This window comes from Mycena indigotica, assembly GCF_014461135.1.
Source record: "Mycena indigotica strain 171206Taipei chromosome Unknown Mind.scaff0006, whole genome shotgun sequence".
NCBI lineage: Eukaryota > Fungi > Basidiomycota > Agaricomycetes > Agaricales > Mycenaceae > Mycena > Mycena indigotica.
In genome coordinates this window covers 2,074,284-2,094,353 of record NW_023503005.1, presented here as the reverse complement: position 1 = coordinate 2,094,353, position 20,070 = coordinate 2,074,284, and the positions used below count along the sequence as shown (strand labels likewise).

Below are 20,070 nucleotides of genomic sequence, written 5' to 3'. Positions count from 1 at the left end.
TCTCTTCTTAACCTCCAAGTTTGACGACAAAAAAACCGGTTCCCTCAGCTCACCCAAACAAACCCAGTTCATCCCCCCTAATATGTCGGAAGCCCCCTCCGCCGCCCCAGTCACCGAGAACGGCGCTACTCCCGTCACGCAGGAAAAGCAGGAAGTCCCTGGTTTCAAGGTAGGCATGACATGACAACCACGTTTTGTGTGTGTGTGGCGACTTGGATGACTCAAAACTCACTTGTTAGGTCTTCGCTGGAAACCTCGCGTACTCTACTACGGAAGAGGGGCTGAAGACGTTCTTTGCGCCAGTTCAGAGCGACATGTACGTGGCATCAAATACACAGCCTATCCCATCTTTTTTTTGCTAACACGACCCCCCAGTCTCTCCGTCCAAGTCATCATCCGCAACAGTGGACGGGAGAACGTCCCTCCTCGTTCTGCAGGCTACGGCTTTGTCGCGCTCTCCACTGCCGAGGCCGCTCAAAAGGCTGTCGAGGCTTTGGACAAGAAGGAGCTCGACGGTCGTCAAGTAATCGTCGAGGTCGCAAAGCCATCTGAACAGAAAGAAAAGGAGAAGAAAGAGAAGAAGGCAAAGAGAAAGCCCGGCAGGCGAGGCAGCAAAGCTGTCCCCGGCGAAGTTTCAGAAGCAGAAGCAAACGGCGACGCAACCAAGGCCGAAGCTGCTGCTGGGACCGACGAGGCGGCCAAGCCCAAGAAAAAGAAGAAGAAGGCCGCTGTATGTTGTTATTTGTTTACTCCTTTCATTTCGCTAACATTGTTTCTACTCAGAAAAAGCCCAAGACTGAAGCTGCTGCTGCTGCCGCCCCAACGGAGGGTGAGGCTTCTGCCACCACTGAAGCCAAGAAGACTCCCCGTCCTCGCAAGCCCAAGACTCCTCGTGTTCCCCGTCCAGCTGGTGAAGACCCGGTTGGCGAGCAATCTAAGAGCATGCTCTTCGTTGCTAACCTTGGATTCAACATCGATGATGCCGGCCTTTCTGCCCTCTTCACCGATGCCGGCATCAAAGTTGTTTCTGCCCGTATTGTCCGCCGTCGCTGGGGCCAGCCTCGCAAGAGCAAAGGTTATGGCTTTGTCGATGTCGGAGGCGAGGAGGAACAGAAGAAGGCTATTGAGGCACTTACTGGAAAAGATGTCGGTGGTCGCGCAATTGCCGTCAAGATTGCAGTCAACACTCCCCGCGACGACGACGATGAGGAGAAGCCTACTGCCCCCGCCACCGCTTAATGATGTTGATGATTCTCCCACAATACCTCTCGCTCTCATTTCGACGGTGCTTGTCGCTAAATCGCAAACACTGATGCGTTTCGTCCTGTTTACGCTTCTTTAAGTATGTTAACGTGTTGCTGTTCGGTACCAATCACGATACAATTTTTTTACGGATTAGTTGTGACGCGTGATCGTGCTCTTGGTTTATTGCACTGATGTCAGACGACGAAGACGATTACCTTGCAAACCTTGACAAATTTCTTGTTGAACCGAGCACTTCCTCTGGGCCCAAATCCTACTCGCAGCTCCGCAAAGAAGCAGAGAAAAAGTCAAGAGCAAAGAATGAACAGAATCGGGTCAAGGGCCGGCGACAACGCGAGGCTGAATCGCGTGAAGAGGGGCTCAACAAGAGTCTATTCACGCGTGCAAAAGAGGACGAGGATGCTGGTCTCAGTTCGGGTAACAAAGCGTTGTCCATTATGATGAAGATGGGCTTCAAACCTGGGCAAACACTGGGCAATCCGGACGACAACCAAACAGACGCGCAACCCGAGCGACCAGCTAGTCCCGTTGATCAACCCGACACGGAAACGAGGCATAATAAAGCAGATCCACTGCCAATAAACGAATGGGCTGGTGAATAAGCCTCGAAATATCCATAAAGGGTCTAATATATGTCTGTAGGCAAGCGGGGTATTGGACTGGGAGTGAAACGCGCGAGATCTCCTTCTTTTGCAGAGCGCGTCGCTAAAATGGCCAAAATGGCCGATGACACCCGAAATCGCGACTTCCGAGATCGGGCTAGACAAGAATATGAGGAGCGACGCGCTGAAGGGCGACTGGGTAAATTATATCCTTTGTTGCTGTCCTGCTTATGTCATTGACCGCTCCCGCGCCTTTAGTGCCTGCGCAACGTACATGCGTGAGTCTTGATGAGAAGGCAGGTAAAGTCGTGAGTTTGTCCCCTCCAACTGATTGTCAAGTTACATAATCCCGACAGTTTAATGCACTCTGGGTCAATCCGCGCGAGCCAGACACATTCCCGCCCGGTCTATTTGAAGCCTTGAGTTTATACACGACGACATTTGAAGTCTCATCAGAAACTAAACAAGGCTCCGACAGCAACAAGACTGACCGTATCGATGCGGCGAGACTCCGACGACAGATGGCTGCTGATGCCCTTCAACCGCTCGGGGAACTGACTGACGACGGCAACTCAGCTCCTACTCTAGCTATTGAACAAGAGTTTCCATCGGAAGTCTTGGAAGAAACCTCCCATTTTCTACGTCTCCAGGTCAGTCGTCGTCGCATTAATATTAAACCTGATGTGTTGACGCCGTCTAGGCTAGCGACAGGCTGGAGATGGTTCTGTCTTACCTCCGAGATAACTATTATTATTGCTTCTGGTGCGGCACCCGGTACGAGAACGCAGAAGATCTAGGGAATCAATGTCCTGGGGAGAGTGAAGATGCCCACGATTAGGACCCTCGTTTAGGGACTTTATTTTTGTGCTCTCGAATCAGAACGCTTTTTGTACCATTCTGAACGCCAGCTTTTACGATGGCTTTGAGGTATACAGCAGTCAACTATAAGGAAGGACGACCCGACCAGGAAAATAATAACCTAAGTGCGAAAGCGAATAAACGAATGTGGTAGTCCGAATGGATTGTGGGTGTTTTACAAGGGTAGGCTAAAAGTACAAGTCCGATTGCACCGTAGTGCAATCATGACTGGGCGCGTGGAAAGCGACCCTCTGACATGGGTGGCGACGAGATTCGTACGCCGGTATGGTAGGTGCGATGGAAATATAACCGCTCTTCATCAGGAAGAGGTTTGGTGACAGGGTTCGGGGAGTTGTTGGTCGAAGAGATGTCCGAATTTGGAGTGAGTGGGAAGGACTCTGAGCTCGCCGATCTAGGGAAAAGGGTCGGTAGAGTGGGTATGCTGAAAGGCATGGGTGACGATGAAGGAGAGTAATCAAGCGCTTCCCGAGGGAAGGTGGGCGAAGTTGGTGATGCGCCAGGGGTCTTTCGGCGCACATAACTTGAGATGGGGGTGTTGGCAGCCAAGTCTGAATTGGAGCCGAAAACGTTCACAGTGAGCTTGTTGCCATGCCGTCTGCGGGCACGGGGAGAGGAAGGTGGGTGTGGTGAAGTCGAATATGCCTGGAAACAAATTGGTTTGGAAAGTTTCAACTGATTGGTTAATCCAACGCACCCGTACGATAGGGCGCTCGTAGTCAGATGAAGAAGACGAGGATAATGAGGACAGACTGCCTCGGCGTTCAGACAGCTTCTGTTATCCGGTTAGGTGGATCAAAATAAGACTGAGAAAAATGAAATACCGGGGAGTACGGGTTATAGCGGGCAAGGCGGTTACGAGATGCAGCTGAGTCGCGGAGAGAAGGATTTGAGCGAGACTTTGAAGGTGAAGGTGGTGTAGCACGAGGTGAAGATGAAGGGGACGATGAAGGGGAGCGGTCCTGGGCCTGATCCAAACCGAGGGAAGCCATGAGCTCGACGAAGGAAGGAAGTGTAGTGGTGTTAGCCATGTCTACGACTTGAAAGGGTATCGAGAAGGAAGCGGACCTTGAAAGACCCTTGAGCTGTCTACGAGATATATAAAGGCTCAAGATGGTTACGGGCCTCACGGTTGCGTTGACAAGGCAATCCTTTGATTTCTCTTGTGCCTTGAAAAGAAAAAGACTCCGGTTATTATTGACTGGAAACAGATCTCGGCAAGGGTCTAATAGCCAAACTGAGAGATAACGACGCGTTGAATCCTAGAGACGATAACAAAGCCAGAATATTGGGTGGTGGGGGACCAAGCAAGCATTAAGCACAGCCAACAGTTTGGTCCTGTTTCGAAACCGCATCCATCATGTCACAACAACTTGAACGTTGACCTGGGACCATGAGCGGCCAACAACAGCAGAATGCAACACATGGACAAAGCAGTAACTACACAACGGGGACTTTTGCTCCACCGAAGGAACAAATGGAGTACAACTGCGCCGGTGTTTACTCACCCCGTCGTTTGTTGACTTGTCGTTGCTGATCTTTGACGGGATTTTAGACTGTGGGGCAACAAACGAAATCAAATCGCGCGAACCCATCCGTTGTCGCGAGTGTGGTCATCGTATCATGTACAAGAAAAGGACTAAGCGAAGTTGGTCTCCATCATCTTGTCTCGCTGGCTGTTTACTTTTACCTTGAACAGTGGTGCAATTTGAAGCTCGTTGACTCATAAACATTTGTTTCCAATTCGTATCACCACATTCCTTGCTGTCTGATAAACAGATTCAGGAGACATGTCACCACTACTCGATCGAGGATCTCTTCCACGGCTGCGCCCACGCGTAAGGTTGTTTCATCATGCGTCCATGTTGCCACCGTCCTTCTCCGCGAGTCAACACACTCACATCTCCTCAATAACCCGTCGACAGATGTAGGGTGTAAACTCACAAACAGGTCCCTCTCTTGTGATGCTGCTATTTTCCACTTGTACTCTGATCCACCGACCTTGAATCGTCTTGACCTGTTCAACGTTCAAAGCTTCAGCAAGGGATCCTGAACGTTTTGGCAGCGCGCAACTTGCTGCTTGATTTCTTGGCTTTTCTAAGATCTCGAATGTGCACCTGTAACCAATCAGCTGGCGTTTCAAGCTACCCACTCTTGCCTCGTCGATACCAAACTGGACGATACCTAGCTCATCGCTCAAATGAGTCGTGGCAACAATGTCAAAAGTGACACCCTACAGTTGGTGCGTGCTGTCCAAGATATCTCCCCTGCAGGTTCCCAAACGTCCGTAACGAGGTTTTTACGTTGGAAAGTGGTCCCCCCTGTCCCATAGCCCAAATCCGAGTGATAAAACTTGTCAACTCAGATTTCTAATTACAGCCAGACGACGGAGGGTTACCTCATACATCTCGACACTTGTGCCATCAATCAGACGTCTCGAAATGCGCAGAGTACGAATTTCGTCAGGCTTGTAGAAGTGGAAATGGAGGCTGACGGTGGTGTTCATGGGCAAGGATATGTTGGGCACGCTACTCTGGGGGCAATAAACTAAATAAGATGACCATCGGCATGAGCCGGGCATTTCTGTCGCACGTGTAGATAAGATTGTATCCTATCGATTGGCTCCAGGTTCAGTTCGCCAAGAACCCAAAGAAGGAAATTCCTGAGTGTCGGCTTCTTCGAGACACCAACTCAACTTCTGTCCTCGTCTTAAGATAGCCCTTCCCAAGCTCTTCCTCCTGGTAAAGTTGCTGCCTCACCGCCGAAAAACCTTAGATAATCAATACTTCTCAGACCCGTGATGATCAATGATCTGCGTCACAGTTAGTGACCTAAACTGTCTTACCAATCGCCATGACCGAGCGAAGCCTCTCCATCGACAATGTGGGCTCGCTCCTCCCGTATGGCGTCAGTAAATGGACTAAAATCGGCTAGGACAGCGATATGGATGATGTCAATGCGCCAGGAAAGCCAGGACGCAAGAAGAACCCAAAGTGAGTCATCCCCACCTCGTCACCGCAAGGTCAACCATGCTTACGCTGTCCAGCTCCCAGGCAGCCAGGCGGGACCAAAACCGCATCGCACAGCGCGAGTTCCGTCTGAGAAAGCAGCAAAAGGTAGCCTCACTTTTCCCTTGACCCCTGCTGACTGGCCACCGTAGATTCGCGATCTGGAGACCCGTGTCGAAATTCTTTCAGGCGGCGCCGACAAAGCTGTAACTGAAATGCGCAATATGCTCAAAGACTTGATGGAAGAAAACCAGACGCTTCGCACTCTGCTTCGTAGTCTTGGGGCATTCATTGGCGAGGGCGCTGGAGGCCTCCTCCCCAAACTTGGCTGGGATCTTCAGGACTTCAACAATTTTATTAATAGGTCAGAAACAGACACCGCCTGGCAAGGTTATCAGCGTCGCAAAAAGGTCAGCGACCCTGTCTCTATTGGACAGAAGCGCACAGCCGATGACGAGCCAAGTTCATCGTCGCGCAAGAAGACCCGTCCAGAAGACCCGGATCCAAATGGTTACCTTATGAACACCCCACTCCCCAACACCATGTATGGTCGCGCTGACAATCCCAACCTCTTTACTGACCTGATGCGCAACGGCTCGAATGGGTCGCCCATATTCAGCAATCCCTCGCCAACCTCCAACCAACCAGGAGCATTTGCGCCTCCAGTTCAGTCCGGTTATCCGTCATCGTACCTCCCCGCTATGGGCGTTGACACGAACCTCCCTCCCATGAATTTCTCCTCCACCTCCACAACCCAAACTCCTATTCAGCCGCCGCCGCCTCAAGCAACCCCAAGTCAGTTGTCGGCGGAACAGGTTGAAGACGATGACGATCCGAATAAGAGCGAGGCATATAAGCTCATTCAGTGCGTGTTTGTCGTCTCTACTATGGCCTTGCTGAATGATATGGCAGTTATCACCTGGATAACTACAAGCGCAACACCAATTACTGTTTACCATCTTCGTTGCGACCGACATTGGTACAACGTACTGTCCCGCATGGTACGGAATGGCTTAGTGTCGCTTTTTGCGTTCTTATCGTGAACTTAGAAAGTGTGATTGACCGAATTCTCCATCCTGAGCTCAGAGATCGCATGATTCTTCTCAGAGGTATGTCATAGCAGTTCGATTTGAGGTCATTCTTATGTCCCATAGGTCGTTTCGACCTTGTCGACTGCTTGCTGGACTACCGCAATGCTGTCACGATTCATGGAGACGATGTGCTTGCACACACCAACTGGGAAATCAGCGAGAAGTGGCTTCGGCAATATGCGTATGATGTCTTGCTTCCCAGGGTGCCTACAGTTCTGACGGTTGGTAGATTCTTGGTCGATCCTGCAACACTCAACGTTGTCAACCGTTGGCGAAGAGAGCGGGCCGAGCTTGAGCTTCGTCTTGCTGATCTTACGAGTGCGGAGAATACTCCTGCAGCTACTTGAGGGGCACATAATGTATCTCTTGGTCTGTACAAAAGAGCGTCTAGTTTACCCTGGTAATTGTGAGACGGTATTATTGGACAATTGATAAAAAGACACACAGCAAGCTTTGCGGACACCATTCAGTTCACCATGTAACGCTCGTAATCGGAATTGGAACTAGAGTCTTGTGAGCCTGAATTTAGGATGAAAAGTGGACAACGCACACGACATAACGCGAATTCGCTGATGATACCCCTCCCTCGACCCGTTTCTGAACAGCGGTTTTTGACGGTGGTGGGACGGGAGTACTTGTCGAAAGTATTCAGTTGGAGTTGCGCCTGGTGGCGAACTTGTGGCGGGAGAGTAGTATTGCGAGCGACATATAGATAAGCTCGCCGAGCGACTTCGTTGTTGAGGACGCCCTTGCGAGCTTTCACGTCTCGCATAATGCGCACATTGCGCATAGCCTTGTTCGCGTTGGCCATCGACATTTTGGGTCAAGTCGGGATGATGTGTGACGACGGCGGTCACGCTCCTTCTCTTCCTCCGCTCATGGTGGGTTTGCGTCTGGTTTGCGTTTCTGTCCGTCGATAACCAACACTTGACAGAAACCACCACCACCGCTACTATAAATGTACCGAGCTCTGCGATTTACCCAACAGCGCCAATTCGTGTCGTCTCTTTTTGGCGTGACTTTTGTTGCTGCCGTGCTTACCGTGTCCGCGTCAAACATTCTACCGTGTCCTGCACGGCCGCTCAAGGGCCGCCACGCCGAAGACGACGATGACCCTGAGAAACCAGCCAGTTTGGCTCCCGCTCAAATCACGGTCGCAAAACACCCTTCGAGGCGGTGGATCGAGGAGGTCCGGCCCCAACCAAAATGATCAACAGGAAGAATAGATATCGAGTTTTGGAAATCTTCGCATTGTCCCAATACAAATACATCCGGTTTACTGCTCAAACGCTATGGCTGTTCGTCAAGACTAGTCCTACTCTCGGAAGGCCGTAACGCCGGAGGGGAACCGCTGCGGCATGTGTCAGCGTTGCGTTTAAAATCCAGTTGTGGCCTTACGGCAAAGGATTTTCTTCGATGGGCATACAAGCAAGCAGGCATAGCAGTGCTAATGCCGCCTGGAAAATGAAGACTACCCGCAGGGCGTCCCCATATGAGTCTACAGCGATTTGCCTCCACTGGGGAGGTAAATTTGGTATGCTGGCGGCTGAATGTCTGTTAGAGCGACCCGTCATTGCTCTGAACTCTGTTTCGACTTGAAGAAGGTACTTACCGGATCTCATAGATAATCTGAGAAGGAATGACGTTCAGATGTGTTTTTTTTTTGATTGGCAGGAAAACCGACCTCGGCGGAGTGGGCGTCGTGGATTCTTGCTCGGAGTTTCTCCAAAAGCACTGTTTGCATAAGAGTACCTGAAAGTGAAACACCTAGCGCTTGGCCAGTTGTTCTGAAGAGGTACGTGATACCAGTCGCGACAGGCATGTCCCTGCATTCATATCAGATCAAGAAAGCAAAAAGACGATGGTGGGAGTCCTTACTCCCTATTTACCCCAGCAATCATTGCCTAAACAGGGTCAGGACTTTTGAAGGAGAAGAAAGAAGCAGAAGAGCGCGCACGATAAGAGTGCTGGTTATGAAGGCAGCCATTCCCAGCGCTTGGGGCACGAGATCTCCCCACAGATGCCATGGCGCGGTATGGTCGTTCCAGAAAACCACGAGGATGTTGGCGAAGAGACTGGAGGAAGCAGCCGCGATGGTCAACGTATATAATTTCCCTGTTCTCCGCATCAACCTGTGAAGTCATTTGAGAGAGCTGATCTTTATTTCGCGGCAAGGAGATGGACAGACCACCCGGCTGCCACGCTCCCGCAAGGTATAGCTATCTAGCAAACTCCATTCAGCGATTCTCTCTTGGGGAAATGAAGGAGTTGCTTACCGAATGTGGGATCAGGTGTGCGCCTCATCAAGTAAAGTTCAGCAAGACGTTTGCCAAACAGCGGAACCTCGCACCGGCACTGGTTGAAGAGTACAATTTAACTGCAGAAAGATACTGAGAAGCATAAGTCGAGGGGCCAACACGACAAAATGATAATTACCAGCGGAACATTGTAAAGCTGCAACATCGGTCAACAAATGTTCATAGATTAAGAGTCAGTGACATGCCATCGAAAACGCCGCCATACTGGCAAAGAGATTGGAAAGAGAAACGGCAAATGGTGTCCGTTGCGTTATGAGGTGCAACGGCATGACCGGAGCAAATGCCCAATATTTTTCGACTAGGAAGAACAAGACCCCGCAGGAACCACTGGAAGCAAATAGACCATAAATGAGCGGATGTGACCAAGGGAGTTCTTCGGTTGATTTGAGGCTGAAACCGAGGAGGAGGCAACCGACAAAGCCAACGAGCGTCAGGGAGCCCAGCACGTCGATACGACGCAGTTTTTCATGAAGTGGTTGGTCCTGGATTTCCGATGGCAGCTGTATGTTGACCTTCCAGGCGACCAAAGTAGCGCTGAAAATCATCAGGGGGGCCTAGTGGCAAAACCCATTAGTCGAGTCCGCCGAACAAGGAGAGCTTTACCGACCTGAAAGTAGAAGGCCGACCTCCTGGGACATGTGTTGAGATAGCCGACTGACAAGAACAAAACGGGGTGACTGACCAACCAAATGTGTCATTAACCCATCCTCCGAGAGGACCGCCTACCCCAGCACCAAGACCAAACAATCTGCGTAGTGAGATGAGCAGACGGTGGTTGGAGGGGGGCTGCTTTTTTACATATTTGCGAGGCCTTGGTATAGCCCACGTTGCTTGCTAACAAGACTCTGTTAGGTCGGAGGAAGAAATCGTCAGGGAAACTTACAGAGGAATTAAGTCGGTAGTTACTATTGTCGACACTAGAAGGAGGGCGATGAGGATTATCAGCCGCAAGTATGAGTCGACCGTACCCGTCATAACACTGAATAGATGGTCAAAATCGAGAGTAGGGAGGATGGAAACACTAACCCACCCCCGCCCATACCGGCCACTGCTCGTGCCAGAATGAGCGTTTCCATCGATGGGGCTAAGCCACAAAAGATGGTCCCGGAACCTAATAGTTTTGGCCTAAGGGGTTTACACAACAAGGCCATGATAATACTTACCGAAAAAGAATAGCGCAAGCAGCATCGCACCCTTACGGCCAAGAATATCGGCCAGACGACCTACAATGCGTTGAAATGAGCCCATGATAGAGAGAATGGCTGACCGTATAGAGGAGTAAAGCAACATAGAGATAGCAGGTATGATGTGCCGATATATGAGGCCTCGTTCGATTTGTTGAAGTCAGAACCAATCGCTGTTAAAAGGGTCGCCACAATCGTGCCTGGTTGCATGTTGGTGGTCTGCCAGCGCGCATGAATGCCTTTTTTCTTACCGTCTGTAGATAGTTAGATCAAGGTTAACAGGACGTGACCGTGAAGTTACCCAACGCTCCCAAAAATACGGCGCTATAAAGACCAGCGAGAATCCAAAGTTTGTCTGTTGTGGGGTGGGATGGAAGATCTACGACTGGAGACGGAGGGGGGGAATCGTCAAGGGCATTATAAGAGACTGGAGAAGGTTTGCATAGGGGGTCGTTTTCTGAAGACATGGCCGTTCTCTTGAAACGAACGGGACCGGCTTTTATTACGCGCGGTGTCGCGAAATGCACGAGTGCTGTGACAGAGGCATAGACGCGATTCCTATAATGCTCCGTTGATAGCGGGAGAGAGATTTTTTATATGTTTGAAAAGGGAAAGCAGGGTTCCCTGTGTGAACGGAGTGAAACTCGCTACTGGCCGTAGCTCGAGATCGACAGTGTCAGCTTGGATTCTTCTTCAGCGCCACTTTAAACTGAACTTGAATCTGCAACTTTCTGTCTTTCCTGGTCGCCGTCTTGACCGACGTGCGAAACCGATGCGTGACCAATCCCTTCCACTCCCAATCATGTCCACCCTCGATGTCCCTTCTTCACGAATTCACTCAGCCCCAGCCTGGAAGAGCGTATTCCGAATACCTCGTAAACCCAGCGGGCCCACACTATCGCTAGATACTCACTCTCTTGCCCCTGCTCCTTCACTTACCTCAGCAACAACATCGACAACAACCCCAGCCTCTTTCTACGAAACCTCATCCGACTCTACTTCCTCAGACAGACCAAGACCACCACGCCACCAAAAGTCCGTCGATGCTTTGGGTAAACAGCGGTCAAAACCCGACAAACGGACCGTTACACCTTCCAATAACCGAGCCACTCCTCTTTCCCCCAAGGCCATGGGTGCTTCAGCCTCCCGTTTCATACGTCGCGTTGCCTCCGCTCCTAATGCCAAGGGTCTCTTCTCTGGGCACCGTTCAAATACCAAGAACGGAATGTTGGCACCTGCCGACATAGTTCCCCCAGTTCCCCATGTCGGCTCTCTTGAACACGGTACCGATTCGCTCGAAACAATCTCCTCTGGCTCCTCACGCGGCCAAAGTCGACCGAATCACCTTGTCGCACCGCGAGTTAGCAATGGGATGTTGGAGGGTCCGGGCAAAGTTGCTTTTCGGAGGACTTATTCTAGTAACTCAATAAAAGTCCGGCAGGTACGTGTGGCGGATTCCTCTGACTCAGCATTCTTTCAGCATCTCATTCTCTTCGTCCAGGTCGAGGTGGGGCCGTCGAGCTTTGTTAAGATTAAGATGCTTGGAAAGGGCGATGTCGGCAAAGTATATCTCGTGAGAGAAAAGAAGACAGACAAACTCTTCGCAATGAAAGGTACGTCTCGTCCGTTCCGTCGACAGAGCGTGTTGAAATGGGTCCACAGTGCTCTCGAAAAAGGAAATGATCGAGCGCAAGAAGATCAAGCGAGCATTGACGGAACAAGAGATTCTCGCGACGACAAATCATCCGTTTATCGTGACGCTATACCATTCTTTCCAGTCCGAGGGCTACCTGTTTTTCTGCATGGAATATTGCATGGGAGGCGAGTTCTTCCGCGCACTTCAAACACGGCCCGGCAAATGTTTGCCCGAGGACGCTTCCCGGTTTTACGCGGCCGAGGTCGTAGCGGCATTGGAATATTTGCATCTCATGGGTTTTATATACCGGGACCTCAAACCAGAAAGTCTGAGATTTTTTCTTTTCCTTTCATTTTTCGTTGGGGACTGATCAGGTTTTGTAGACATCCTGTTACACGAGTCGGGCCACATTATGCTGTCCGACTTTGATCTGGCGAAACAGTCGAACGATCCTGGTAGCATGCCTGTGATGATACAGTCAGAGACCAATGGGGTGAGTGTGTGTGGCGTTTAGGTGCGTTAACGGCGGAATTGCTAACGATTCGTTTTTGCCTGCAGGTCCCACTCGTGGATACCATGTCATGTACAGCCAACTTTCGGACAAACTCATTCGTTGGAACGGAAGGTTAGTGGCGGGTTGTCGGGTCAAACTGACGTTGTTGACCACCGCGGACTAGAATATATTGCACCGGAAGTCATTGCTGCTCAAGGCCACACGGCGGCTGTTGACTGGTGGACCCTCGGCATCCTTATTTATGAGATGATAGTACGTCTTGCCTATCGACTTTTTGAGCATTTGTTGACGTTACTCTTAAGTACGCTACGACGCCATTCAAGGGCTCAGAGCGTAATGACACGTTTGCTAATATCCGTGATAATGCGGTCCAGTTCAGGGAGTCGCCCAAAGTCTCACCGTGAGTGTGTTTAACTATTTTTTGTCGTACGGTAGACCGAGAAATCACTAGAGCTGGCAAGGATTGCATCACAAGGTTATTGGACAAACGGGAAAAGACGCGGTTAGGGAGTAAGAGTGGTGCGAGCGAGGTCAAGCAGCACAAGTGGTTTGCGAAAATCAACTGGGGACTGCTACGCAATACCCGACCGCCGGTGTGTTTGGGTTTCGCTGACGGCAGCTCAAGAGAGGACTCATGTGGTGTTTTTTGCAGATCATTCCAACCGCGTCAAACGGCCAAGATGCGGTCAACTTTCGACATATGAAGGAGTCCCATTCGCTACAACTAGATGGAGACGATGGAAACTGGCGGAGTCGAGGGGTGGACGATGGAGCATTTTCTGCATTCAACAGTGTTACACGGTTAATTGAGAGCTGAGTGGATGGATGGGGGCATTTTACGTCCCAGGGAAAAAAATGATTTGTTTTCTGTGGGAAAAAAAGTGTTGAGCCGAGCCAGCTCACGAGCCAGTCAAAGTTGGGTAAATATCCGAATCGGTCCTCGGACACCCGAACCACGCGCCAACGCCGATTGCATCTGGCTTGATCAGACCAGGAAGTCCGCCGGCGTTACCTCGACGTGACACATCTTGGGTCTGCTCAAAAGCATCATCGCGGCCCAACTTGTACCCAACCATTATGGACCTCTTTCCACCGCGAGTCGACCAATCCTCTCGACCTTACCCTTCCTATCCCTCCCGTGACCAATACCCTCCTTCCTACCCACATCACCATTCCGACTCGTCTGCTGATGATGTACACGACACAGACGAAGGCGCTGGCAAATCAGCAGAGCAGTCCCAAAAGTCAGAAGCAAAGCCTCAAGCAACATTTCTGACAAAACTCTACGCGTGAGCACTCTGTCTCTACGCGCTTTCTCCAGTGTTTATCGTTTTCTGTCCCCTTCCAGGCTACTTGAGCGCACCGAAAACCATCACATGATTCGGTGGGACCCCCAAGGCGAACATATCGTTGTAGAGCGACCTGAGCAACTTGCTTTGCATGTTCTCCCCCATGTTTATCGCCAGTCCCGCTTCGCAAGCTTCTCCCGGCAACTCAATGTATGTGTGAAGGCTTCTTTCGAATTTTGACAAACTTCTTGTCAGATCTATGGTTTTATGCGAAAGGTGAACCTCCGCAACGTCGATCCCGCCATCGACGACCCCGACGCTAGCACGTGGTGTACGCTCTATTTTTTATAACAGTTTTTTCCTCGATCGCTGACATTACTGATTAAGCGCATCCAACCCTGAATCGGCATTCGCCTCCCGAAGTCGTTGCCAATTTCAAGCGTCGAGTACCTCCTCGACTGCCAAAACCACGGAAACGTGATGCAGAGCACTCCCCTTCGTCGATTCCCCCGCCTCGTTCTGCTATCGGAATGGGGCCAGTGCCACTGACAGTCCCTTCGACTGTTGGTCCTTCTGTTCACAAACCTGGCCACATTGGACGTGCGCGGGGATTTTCTGCTCCTGGGGCCTTCCCACCAATAATTCAAGGCTCTGGTGCAAGTGGGTGGAACGGGGGTGGTTACGCGCGATCAGCTCTTCCTCCTTTGACTGTCCCCTCTGAATCTCCGCATATGGCCCATGGAAGCGGCAATATGTACCACCATTCCACACATTCACTCCATCCACTCACTCCAAGCGACGAGTCACCGACATCGCCCGCGTTCAACTCGATGCCGCCTTACTCAGGCTCGTCACAGTACCCATATCCGTCTGAGCAAGGCCAGTGGCCATCACATAACGGCAACTACTCGAGCCACAACGGCAGCTTGTCCTCTCTTTTGAACCCCAGCAATGGCGGTTATTCGCGGCCAGCACCGACCATCAACACTTCCTACCCTTCCCCATTCTCTTCCATGCCCATGGAACACAGTGCGTCTTCAATGTCACCAGACAGTCGTCCAACAACTGGCTACTCGATGTCCTCTGTTTCTTCCGCTTATCAGGACGACTACTCCCGCCCCAGTTCGTCCCACCACCGACCCCTATCTCCATCGCGCCCGCCATCTTCGAAAGGCTCGTATCCAAGCAGCCAACTCGGGATCGTCCGTCGCCCTCGTCGCCACAGCCAGGTCATGAGTCCTTATCCAAGTCCATATGAGCACTCACCAGACCAACGACCCTCCTCTTCCCCGCAACCGATCGACGACAATCACAGCAACCTACCAAGGGTAAGGAGCATGATACAGCTCCCTGCTGTTGATCCGTACAACAATTACAACGGTGGTCAAGCAGAGTTTGCCTACTCTGCTGTCTCCGGCCCGGTTGGCAACAACGACGATAGCAACAACAGTTGGCGCCCCAATAACAACAGACCGTCCACTGCTGCCTCGTCTATTTCGGCCGCGTCACATACCTCGTCGTCGCAGGCCAACACGCCTCCTGTCCAAGAGGGTTTCCACGGAGAGACGGATATCAATCGATGTGAGTGTTAGCCCCGCGTTCAACCAGTCCTGTCCTTTTGTTCATTGTGGCATGCTTGCTCGCGTGCAGTGTCCCTCGAAAACCAGGTTTACTGAACGAAACTCTCCCCCAGTCTCACCGGACTTTGGGTATGTCGCCATGAACGAGCACCTCCCGTCGCACCAGCATTACGCCAAATCGCCCAGCGGAATGTCGCAGGACTGAACCGGATCTAGAGAAGAAAAAAATAGGACGGATGGAGTATCTTTTGGGTGTCATATGGATGTGGGGAGTTGCTTTTTCCGTTTTGTCCACACTGCTTGCTTGGAAAGGAAGACGACACGACCCCCTCAATTTTTTTTTGTTCACGATCAGCCAACCACATCTTGGAATTGTTTTCGCTGCTGCTGTTGCTCTGGACCTTATAACTCTCTCTTGCTATCTCTGCTGTACAACACGTATACCATTCATGTCACCATCACCCTGTATCCCTTGCAAACCAAACAACTGTCAACATGACTCGGTCATACGATTGTCTGATGAGATGTTCGCTCCGTTGTGACGCTTGATATTGGGTCCACATGCACCAATTCAACTTTCTTTCGATTCCACCCCCAGAATACATACGATAGAGGATTAATAAGCGAGTACAAGGCAAGAAAAACAGTCCGTCTGCGTCAACGTACGAAGAAAGCTGGAGAAGGGAAGCAAGGCAAAAAAAAATGAAGGTCGTGAAAAAATATGGCAGATCAAGGGAGGGCCAAGCATATGCTGCTGCGGAGGATTGCCGTGACGGTTATCGCCTCAGTTGGACCATGGGACGGGCACCAGACTCCGCGTCCATATTGGCCAGGAAACCAGCTGTTTCCTCAGAGTCCGCATTCTCGTCGTCACCCAACTCTTCATCAACAGCCCTACGGGCGACGATAGAGAGGTAGATGAAGATGGCCACACAGAGGATCAGACCCCCGATTGTGGATAACCGCGCAACTGTGTTGGCGCTGTCGTCTTCGGCAACACCGTCAGCGCCAGAATGGTAGTCCTTAAACGAGTGGATCGAGGCGCCGAGGCTGGTGTGTATGATCACTTTGGGAAGTGAGGCAGCAGTGCAGACCGTATAGGTCTTGAATGTCAGAGTAGGAGATGCCGCAAGGAGGCAGTTCATGACCTGGAGATGTTATTATCAGCCACGGAGGCAAAACACGATCGAAGCCAACGGACATTGTAAGGATATGGCGCAAGACGAACTAGAAAGAGAAGCTTGGGTCGCTTCTCTACAGCGCGGACGACGCGTTTGATAGTGCAGGCTGAGTTAAGCCATCGGGTTATGCAGTCGCGGAGTAGTGTTCGCGAAATTGCGAAGACTACAACTGCGCCGGAAAGGGCAGCTAGATATGATATTACGGCTCCCAGCCAGGGTCTGAATGTGTGTTAGAGCGGGAGTCTTGGCAGAAGTTAGGGAAAGAGCGCGATACCCGAATGTGTAGCCAGCCAATATAATTAAAGTCGAATACATTGGTACTGGCGCTGCAAGTAAGACCCGATCAGCCACAGGTGCATGGAGAGTCGCAAGCTGACTCACGGAAAGTGGTGATAAAGATGAGTGCGAATAGTACCGCATACCCAAAATACTCGTCGGCGCGTAACCAGACGGAAAGGTTGTCGAGGACTAGCATGGGCTGTGTTAGCGGGCTTAACCAAACTTGGAAGTCCGCTTACAAGTGAAGACCTCTGTCTTGTAGAAAGCAATCGCGACGACAAAGATGAGGCTGCTGAGCACATATAAGATAATGGGCAGCCAGGGCCTTAAACGGTCTCGGATACGCCGTGAGCGCGTGACCGTCGATGAGGGTGTCAATGAGATTGGCGTGTCGGGTCTTGAATAAGGATGTTGTCGTGAAGAGGAAGATGAGGGGACGCGGTGGAGAGGTAACTCGACATGAGAGGAGGAGGCCTTTTCTGAGAGTTCAGTAAACTGAACGTAACGGAAAGGCGATTGAGACTGTCGTCGGTAGTCAGCCGGTGTGGGTGTTGTGGAGACAGGTCGAGCAGGAGAAGAGAGTGTGAGGAGATCTGGACGAGAGCGGCGCTGATGGTCCATGCCAGGCCAAATGGTCAAAAGGGAAATCGAAAGAGAAATATGGGAGAGAGAGAAAGGTGTGTGACAGGACGATGCGTGACCTCGCGTGACCTCGCTCTTTTAGACGCGAACGTCAGGGTCGACCACAAAATGCAGGGTTTGTGGGCTGGTGCGACTAGTATGGCAAGGAGGAGGTTGTGGGCAAAAAGCTACAATGTGGGCCTGAAGAGAGCAAGGTAAGTTTTCTCGGCGATACTCCACCGTCTGCTGACCTCCAAAGCGCGGTCCGTCAATACGCGTCTAACCCCAAATCACCTATGGGTAATTGGTAGGGCTGTGTTATCTGAATAGTTCTGTGGAGAAACTGAAAACATAACTCCAGGTATTCCACCATACTTCCGTCAATGTTTCCAATTGCTCTCTTAGCGTCTGCCGTATATACTGTGCGAGGAAATGCATCATTGTTTACTTCCAGTCTCATTCCCACCAGGGCCTCCTCTTTGCCCAGCTTTCATTGTCCCATGAAAAGACGATGGAAGAGCAAGCAGCGCGTCTCAAACAACTTGAAGCCGAGGTCGACATGCTCGCAAAGAATGCCAGTAAAAATTAGTACCCTTGAGCAAACTAGACTGCACATTAACGTAGAGAGAGAGAGATAGAGACAAGTCTAAGCATCGACACCTAAATTGACATGCTGGCAGCTTTGAGAAGCGTTGCTTTATGGCGATCATAAAGTTTCGCGGCGCTAGCGAGAAAACGACTGTTGGTCCGAACCAAAAGGCAGATGAAGGGGTTCGTACCTGAGAAGGGCAGCAACCAAACCAGTGAAAGTCTTGATGGATTCACGAGCGCGTTTGATCTTGAAGACGTCGTAGGCTGAGTTGGGAGCAATTAGCCTATAAACGAGGCAAGCCAGTAGCCTTGAGCACATACACACGAAAACCAAATCCATAAGCAGCTTCCATCTCGTTATTTGCAACCAGTAGTCTTGCTTCTGAAGTCGGCCCAATTCCTTCTCATCGTGCTTCGACCCGGCCGATTTTGACTTTATGGACGCGGTAGCCATCGAGTCAGTGTATAACCGCGACTCGACTAGAGGTACCATTAGAGTCAGATGGCAAACCGTAATGGACAGCAGCAGCAGCTAACCTTCACTCTGGAGGTTGCCTATCATTTGCCTTTCCACCCCATTCTCGACAAGACCGACGAGGGTCGCTAGGAGCCAGCACCAGTCAGAAAATCGTCCAGCTCGGTCACCTGTCCTCCTGCTGAGAAGGCCTAATTTTGAAAAGGTAAAGACATCATCAGATGCGGCATGAACTAGTTCGAGTAAGACTGGGGGTGGCGCGTGCATGACCGTATGTAGAAAAGGCTTCGATGGCGTCTGTTTAGACCTTGACTTTTCGGTCGAGAATGGCACTGATTCCTGCGCCATTATAGCTGTCAATGGAGCGAGCCAATTGAAGAGTAAAAGGCATTTTCTGGAAAGCATGCGAGGTCAACACGTGCTTGACGCGTGTTGGCGTTGGACCCACCGTGTAAACGAGAAGCCGTCTATTGTTGAGTTGAGCCGCCGAACGAGCTCCTTCTCCCATGGTGGGCGGGTGGCTCTTCGCCAGAGTCGACTCGAGGCAACCGAGAGATGGAACAGCAGATAGACCTTGAGCGAATACTGGATAATTTTCTGAGCAACGCGAATAATAAGCATCAAAAATGGGTTAGGAACAGCAGATAAACACACAAAAGCTTTGTCGCGTCCATTGCTGGTTACAAACATCTCACGCCAGACCTCCTCCTTCCTAACGTGTGATTCCACTCGTTGCAGCGTAGCCTCTTCCAGTTCCAGCTCTGGTTCTTCTGGAATTTCCTCTGGTTTCGCCTCATGGTAAATCGGAGCCGTCGAGGATATTCGAGGTGGATGAGAGGAAAGAGGGTTCATTTGAAAGGACGAGCTCGCGTCATAGGCATTGTAAAAGCCATTGTGGGCTTCAGAATGCTGAGATGGAAAGTCAAGAGTCGACATACGGGCACAGCAGTGCGGTGTCACGTTTGTCACAGCGTCGCGTTCAGGCCAAAACTGAATGGCTTCGCTCCGCTCTCCATCACGCTCAGCAGCTGCCTCTCCAATACCACGACCTTCATTTGATGCTGACCTCCTCAAAAACTACACAAAGGCTCTTCTTTCTACGACACTTCAGACGGCTGCCTGGCCGGATGCGAAGGACAGAGACAAGGTCAAGGGGTGGATGAAAGAGATTGGAGAGCGGGTAAAGACACGAATGCTGGAAATAAGACCGACTGGGTTGTGAGTTGGTTGCAGCTTATTCATGTGCTTAATCGACATCTATCGGCGTAGCAAGTACATCGTCATGACGCAGATCAACGAGAATCTGGGGCAAGGCGGACGGTAAGGCGGAACTGGCGTTGGTTGGGGACTGGAATGAAATGAACGATCACTATAGGGCAGATATGGTATGCCACTGGGAAGATTCAGACATTGTGGTTCAAGAGATGTTCTCGAATGCAAGTGAGCTCATCTGACTGAGTCGGTCTGACTGGACTGACTTTCTATCAGGACTCTCTGATATGTATTTGTGTAGCGTTTGCCATTCGGACAATGTAATCAGGGTAAACGCCACTTATACCCAC

General features: G+C 50.9%; 13 protein-coding genes across 13 annotated transcripts; 8 read left to right on the top strand and 5 right to left on the bottom strand.

Annotated features, from left to right (window-relative positions):
• Positions 1–82: 82 nt before the first annotated feature.
• On the top strand, positions 83–1,239 carry MIND_00707800 (RNA-binding domain-containing protein; the record flags this gene model as incomplete). The annotated part of the gene is made up of 4 exons (XM_037363781.1): positions 83–169; positions 240–316; positions 376–730; positions 784–1,239. 4 exons carry the CDS (start codon positions 83–85, stop codon positions 1,237–1,239), a joined length of 975 nt encoding a protein of 324 aa, XP_037219425.1.
• Positions 1,240–1,436: 197 nt separating this feature from the next.
• On the top strand, positions 1,437–2,703 carry MIND_00707700 (G-patch domain-containing protein; the record flags this gene model as incomplete). The annotated part of the gene is made up of 5 exons (XM_037363780.1): positions 1,437–1,857; positions 1,906–2,064; positions 2,124–2,173; positions 2,222–2,515; positions 2,566–2,703. The coding sequence occupies 5 exons, from the start codon at positions 1,437–1,439 to the stop codon at positions 2,701–2,703; spliced, it is 1,062 nt and encodes a 353-aa protein (XP_037219424.1).
• A 242-nt stretch (positions 2,704–2,945) lies between these two features.
• Positions 2,946–3,772, bottom strand: MIND_00707600 (uncharacterized protein; the record flags this gene model as incomplete). The annotated part of the gene is made up of 3 exons (XM_037363779.1): positions 2,946–3,386; positions 3,439–3,516; positions 3,566–3,772. 3 exons carry the CDS (start codon positions 3,770–3,772, stop codon positions 2,946–2,948), a joined length of 726 nt encoding a protein of 241 aa, XP_037219423.1.
• A 362-nt stretch (positions 3,773–4,134) lies between these two features.
• On the top strand, positions 4,135–4,463 carry MIND_00707500 (DNA-directed RNA polymerase I; the record flags this gene model as incomplete). The annotated part of the gene is made up of 3 exons (XM_037363778.1): positions 4,135–4,237; positions 4,297–4,389; positions 4,441–4,463. The coding sequence occupies 3 exons, from the start codon at positions 4,135–4,137 to the stop codon at positions 4,461–4,463; spliced, it is 219 nt and encodes a 72-aa protein (XP_037219422.1).
• A 1,131-nt stretch (positions 4,464–5,594) lies between these two features.
• On the top strand, positions 5,595–7,187 carry MIND_00707400 (uncharacterized protein; the record flags this gene model as incomplete). The annotated part of the gene is made up of 8 exons (XM_037363777.1): positions 5,595–5,624; positions 5,676–5,734; positions 5,788–5,857; positions 5,902–6,614; positions 6,662–6,750; positions 6,799–6,858; positions 6,904–7,021; positions 7,070–7,187. 8 exons carry the CDS (start codon positions 5,595–5,597, stop codon positions 7,185–7,187), a joined length of 1,257 nt encoding a protein of 418 aa, XP_037219421.1.
• A 45-nt stretch (positions 7,188–7,232) lies between these two features.
• On the bottom strand, positions 7,233–7,657 carry MIND_00707300 (Mitochondrial 40S ribosomal protein; the record flags this gene model as incomplete). The annotated part of the gene is made up of 3 exons (XM_037363776.1): positions 7,233–7,237; positions 7,286–7,343; positions 7,391–7,657. 3 exons carry the CDS (start codon positions 7,655–7,657, stop codon positions 7,233–7,235), a joined length of 330 nt encoding a protein of 109 aa, XP_037219420.1.
• A 473-nt stretch (positions 7,658–8,130) lies between these two features.
• MIND_00707200 (uncharacterized protein) lies at positions 8,131–10,809 on the bottom strand (the record flags this gene model as incomplete). The annotated part of the gene is made up of 19 exons (XM_037363775.1): positions 8,131–8,191; positions 8,239–8,394; positions 8,453–8,469; positions 8,525–8,666; positions 8,719–8,744; positions 8,798–8,972; positions 9,029–9,063; positions 9,117–9,139; positions 9,191–9,230; positions 9,277–9,294; positions 9,344–9,712; positions 9,766–9,787; positions 9,841–9,906; positions 9,957–9,992; positions 10,042–10,137; positions 10,185–10,269; positions 10,322–10,381; positions 10,426–10,596; positions 10,644–10,809. The coding sequence occupies 19 exons, from the start codon at positions 10,807–10,809 to the stop codon at positions 8,131–8,133; spliced, it is 1,764 nt and encodes a 587-aa protein (XP_037219419.1).
• A 335-nt stretch (positions 10,810–11,144) lies between these two features.
• On the top strand, positions 11,145–13,309 carry MIND_00707100 (AGC/RSK protein kinase; the record flags this gene model as incomplete). Its single annotated transcript, XM_037363774.1, has 9 exons — positions 11,145–11,783; positions 11,823–11,955; positions 12,005–12,304; positions 12,362–12,471; positions 12,537–12,603; positions 12,656–12,744; positions 12,795–12,892; positions 12,944–13,085; positions 13,145–13,309. 9 exons carry the CDS (start codon positions 11,145–11,147, stop codon positions 13,307–13,309), a joined length of 1,743 nt encoding a protein of 580 aa, XP_037219418.1.
• A 260-nt stretch (positions 13,310–13,569) lies between these two features.
• Positions 13,570–15,566, top strand: MIND_00707000 (AGC/RSK protein kinase; the record flags this gene model as incomplete). Its single annotated transcript, XM_037363773.1, has 5 exons — positions 13,570–13,781; positions 13,841–13,991; positions 14,037–14,112; positions 14,169–15,362; positions 15,475–15,566. 5 exons carry the CDS (start codon positions 13,570–13,572, stop codon positions 15,564–15,566), a joined length of 1,725 nt encoding a protein of 574 aa, XP_037219417.1.
• A 571-nt stretch (positions 15,567–16,137) lies between these two features.
• Positions 16,138–17,502, bottom strand: MIND_00706900 (uncharacterized protein; the record flags this gene model as incomplete). Its single annotated transcript, XM_037363772.1, has 5 exons — positions 17,061–17,502; positions 16,924–17,010; positions 16,817–16,868; positions 16,563–16,761; positions 16,138–16,509 (listed from the first exon to the last, which is right to left on the bottom strand). The coding sequence occupies exons 1-5, from the start codon at positions 17,440–17,442 to the stop codon at positions 16,138–16,140; spliced, it is 1,092 nt and encodes a 363-aa protein (XP_037219416.1). The 5' UTR covers positions 17,443–17,502.
• On the top strand, positions 17,434–18,031 carry MIND_00706800 (uncharacterized protein; the record flags this gene model as incomplete). The annotated part of the gene is made up of 4 exons (XM_037363771.1): positions 17,434–17,657; positions 17,702–17,749; positions 17,804–17,864; positions 17,912–18,031. 4 exons carry the CDS (start codon positions 17,434–17,436, stop codon positions 18,029–18,031), a joined length of 453 nt encoding a protein of 150 aa, XP_037219415.1.
• Positions 18,032–18,102: 71 nt separating this feature from the next.
• Positions 18,103–19,459, bottom strand: MIND_00706700 (uncharacterized protein; the record flags this gene model as incomplete). The annotated part of the gene is made up of 6 exons (XM_037363770.1): positions 19,163–19,459; positions 18,957–19,105; positions 18,571–18,902; positions 18,355–18,513; positions 18,222–18,297; positions 18,103–18,166 (listed from the first exon to the last, which is right to left on the bottom strand). The coding sequence occupies exons 1-6, from the start codon at positions 19,442–19,444 to the stop codon at positions 18,103–18,105; spliced, it is 1,062 nt and encodes a 353-aa protein (XP_037219414.1). The 5' UTR covers positions 19,445–19,459.
• Positions 19,460–19,502: 43 nt separating this feature from the next.
• On the top strand, positions 19,503–20,044 carry MIND_00706600 (uncharacterized protein; the record flags this gene model as incomplete). The annotated part of the gene is made up of 4 exons (XM_037363769.1): positions 19,503–19,726; positions 19,778–19,828; positions 19,884–19,944; positions 19,997–20,044. The coding sequence occupies 4 exons, from the start codon at positions 19,503–19,505 to the stop codon at positions 20,042–20,044; spliced, it is 384 nt and encodes a 127-aa protein (XP_037219413.1).
• Between the last annotated feature and the right edge of the window lie 26 nt (positions 20,045–20,070).